A 3,711-nucleotide genomic window follows, 5' to 3' on the forward strand; every position below is an offset into this window, starting at 1 on the left:
ACACACACACACACACACACACACACACACACACACACACACACACACACACACACACACACACACACACACATCTCTAGAATTGTGCAGATTTTGCATCAACTTCCATTAATTTCTGCAGCTTAAATCTGATTCCTTAGCCTAAACCTAACCCTGGACCTACAAATGTGTAGGCAAATATCCACATGACAAGACGTCCTCATAAGAATAGTATAATGTCAAAATATGTTCACATACCAGTACAAAGACATGMACACTCACACACATCTATATAAATGATGCCAACTATTTAGAGCACAGGAACTTTCTCTGAAACTGGATGTGGAAGATGCAAGTCATCTTTACCACTAGAGGGCAGAGTGCAGCACCTTCCAACACCTCACCTCTGCAAATCCACACTCAGATAATTTTCTCACACATTAAAAGTCAAAGAAAAAAACTAAATTAAAATCCTTTTGACTCTACAGTTCAGTTCTGTGTTGGCCCAGCYAGCTATTCCTCATGTAAACCATGTGAAAGCCAGTCATAACTTCCTGTTTTCACCAGCGACCATAAAAATATGCTGAGACGAGATGCGCACTTGACACACAAACACACACACACACACACATGTAAACATACTGCTGCTGACCCAAACCAGGCCTAAATGAGCGCTGCCAGCTCCTCTCATGTGGTCTCTCTGTGACGCTGGCTGGTCTGAGCGCTTCCACGGTTTCTCCTCGCAGCTGCTCTCCATCCCCTGGCGTGATGAAAGGCCGCCTGTTTGTCAGCGCCGGGGACAAAGACAGAGAAATCTCGCCGCACATGTAATTAAGATTGCTTCACGGGGTGTTATGGATCATCGTGAGGGAATCAACAGCTCATTCGTTGTGATGTGTTTGTCCCCGAATAGGAAAGTCAACAGAGAAATCACAGAACGCCGAATGTCGGCTTTTGCACAGAAACAATAGACATAAGAAACATTTCATTTCAATCAAAATAGTCTTTTATTCAATCATTGCATGAAATTTGATTGATATGTACATGATTTGAAAAAGCTGCGTACAAGGTTATGACAGATCAATGTAATGAAACAGGCAGATAGTGGTGAGATGTATGGTGCGGCCTTCTTGATTGGTTTGAACATAAAATAGCTTTATTTTCAGAGAGTTTTCAGATCAAATGYCAAATGTTGAGCTCCACAGCACACTATTTGGATTACTGAGCAAAATACACTTAACTTCCCGCAGGTAAGTACTGCTTACAAGAGAGAGAAGAAGTTCAGAGCAGCAAGGGAAAAGGAAGTCGTCTGAACTCTAGGCTCTGAGGTCTCGATGCAACCAGAATCTTGTGTCACGCAGTTCACACAYGGTTCTTCCTCCAGCTTGCTTTTCTGCATCTGGATCAACTTATCACAGCTCACAGAGCTGACTGTGTTGCACCTACGATTTGTTGGAGAAGAACCACGGATGGGTTTAAGAGCACACGGAGGTGCATTTAGTCTGAAAGGGTCTCAGAAGCCACAGAGAAGATAAATAACACAAACGAGCWCTTAGAAACACAAACATCAGCTGAATGTGACAATCACACAAACACTCAAATGTCTGTTTTAATAAAATTTGGCACATGAAATGGAAAAAAATAATCTAAATCTGATCATCTCAGTCTCATTCGTATGTAAGATCCCAAATAGCTGCCGTAATTGCGCTTGCCAATCATTAGCAAATCACATATAAGAACAGCAATAAAACAGGAAAAACAGCACGATGTCTTTTAAATGTTTGTTTAGAAACACTKTCTGGGTTCAGTGTGGATTTATTTAATGAGCCGTTTGAACTGGATGGACTTAAACGTCAAAAAAAATCTAAAGGCGGTTCTTTCAAAAACCTGAAATATCTATTTTGGTGCAGTTTCTGCAGAACTAAAAGACATTAGMGAGCAGGAAAATCTCTGAAACATGGAGGATATTGGGCCTCGAGGATCAGGACTGGGCTGTTTTAGACCACTGACAAATATTATTACTAAAGACAGGACAAGAAGGMAGAAGTTGAAGGCAGAAAAGAAGATGATGCTCTAATGTTTGGCAGTAAAATCTTAAGTTCTGCCCCTCTGTGTAAACTAAAGGACATTTTTCTAATTAAAAACAGAGACTGCCTTGCTTTAGTGTGCTTAAATATGCATTTTTAAAAATATGTTTAGTTTTAATCACTTATGTTGGTGTCATGTTACACTGAGGGTGTGCAATTAATGGTAAAGCTGTACTGTATATCTAATAGAAAACTTTGACTCAAAAAAATTGGCTTCAGTCTTACATAATTTAAGATTTTAATTGATGATTTAGCCGCTCTTAAATAAAAAAATATCATATTTCATATATCAGATTACCCACTAACAGATAGGGGCATTAAGAATATAAAAGCCTCAGGAAACAGTTATAGTCAAGGTTTTTGTAGGAGTCACTTGAACTCAACTCCCACAGAGTTAGATTGTTTGAATCTCACCTGTTGTTGGTGGCAAAGTTTGATACAACACAAGAATATATGATTTCTTTCACAAATCATAACACTTTTTAAAAATATATAAATCAACAATCACAAATRTATGTTCTGAAAAAAAAAACATCAAGGATTTACCTCACAAATTATTTAAAACAATTATAAAATGTCACTTTTCTTCAAAGTTTATACATTAAAGCAGAATGAAATCAGTCAAATCTGGAATAAAATAGCTTATCAAATGCATAGCATTCTTTTCTTCAACATGAACTGCACATGTAGTGCAATATAAACCTAATAAAGTCTATGTACAGGCTAAAAACAGCTTCTTACTGAGAATGATAGTGTGAAGCAGCTCTCGTTCGCTTCACTCAGTGAAATGCTTCATATTTTTATTTTATTTAAAAGTTTCAGTCAGATTGTGCATAGTTAAACAAAGCAACTTCCAGCCATAAAAAAACATTAAAAAGTATTTCCATAGTGGAAATTTATGGTATAAAAAGTATTAAAATCATCTAAATGTGAAGTTTGATATGTATCGGTGTTTAGTTCCATAATCCAGTTGAAGGTGCAAGAAAGAGTTCTGTTTTTCCAGCATGAACTCCAGTTTCACATCCAATTCTGAACCAAATCACTCACCACTCTGAGCAGAGAGGAGTTTGTTTCTGAGAACGTCTTGCAGCTTTCCAGTAAAAATAAAGGCAAGGCGAAAATCACTGATGCAAATAATAATAATAATAATAATTATAATAATTTTGGTTTCATACTGGAGCTTGATGTGGTCTAGCYATTGCTTTTGAGATTGATCTTGGTCCTGACATTAAAACAGCCTTTATTATTTATTTATTTATCTTTGTTTCACTTTACCAGTATCCTCTCTTTTCTCACTTCTTGGACGGGTAATGTCTCTAAGGTGCTCTGAGTAGCGCAGTCCCCCTGTGGTCTTTGTCTGCTCTGGAAGAACTGAGCCGTCTCACCGGCCTCCTCCTGGACAGGACTTCTGAAAGCATCGTCCTGGTYCCCGTCGTCACTGCTGCTGGACATCTGGCTGACGTAGACGACGATGACGTCGCCTGTAACGTTCATCACTTGACCGCTGGAGATGAAAGTAGTGTTGTGGTTTCCAGAAACCAGACCTAAATAGTAAAAATGAGGCAGAGAGACCATTTTGAGAAGAAGAAAATGCTTTCGGATAGAGGTAGCAGAGTGATAAAATGGTGAACTATTTAATATATAT

The 3,711-nt window shown here is 38.3% G+C and overlaps 1 protein-coding gene across 1 annotated transcript in view; it reads right to left on the reverse strand.

Annotated features, from left to right (window-relative positions):
* Window positions 1-972: 972 nt before the first annotated feature.
* Window positions 973-3,711, reverse strand: part of tnfrsf11a (tumor necrosis factor receptor superfamily, member 11a, NFKB activator) — a 15,938-nt gene continuing 13,199 nt past the window's right edge. The window contains exon 10 of the mRNA XM_014008455.1: window positions 973-3,610. Coding sequence (XP_013863909.1) covers window positions 3,333-3,610 — 278 coding nt within the window. The 3' untranslated portion in view covers window positions 973-3,332. The remainder of the gene's footprint in view (window positions 3,611-3,711) is intronic.

The sequence above is a fragment of the Austrofundulus limnaeus genome, unplaced genomic scaffold (assembly GCF_001266775.1).
Source record: "Austrofundulus limnaeus strain Quisiro unplaced genomic scaffold, Austrofundulus_limnaeus-1.0 Scaffold50, whole genome shotgun sequence".
NCBI lineage: Eukaryota > Metazoa > Chordata > Actinopteri > Cyprinodontiformes > Rivulidae > Austrofundulus > Austrofundulus limnaeus.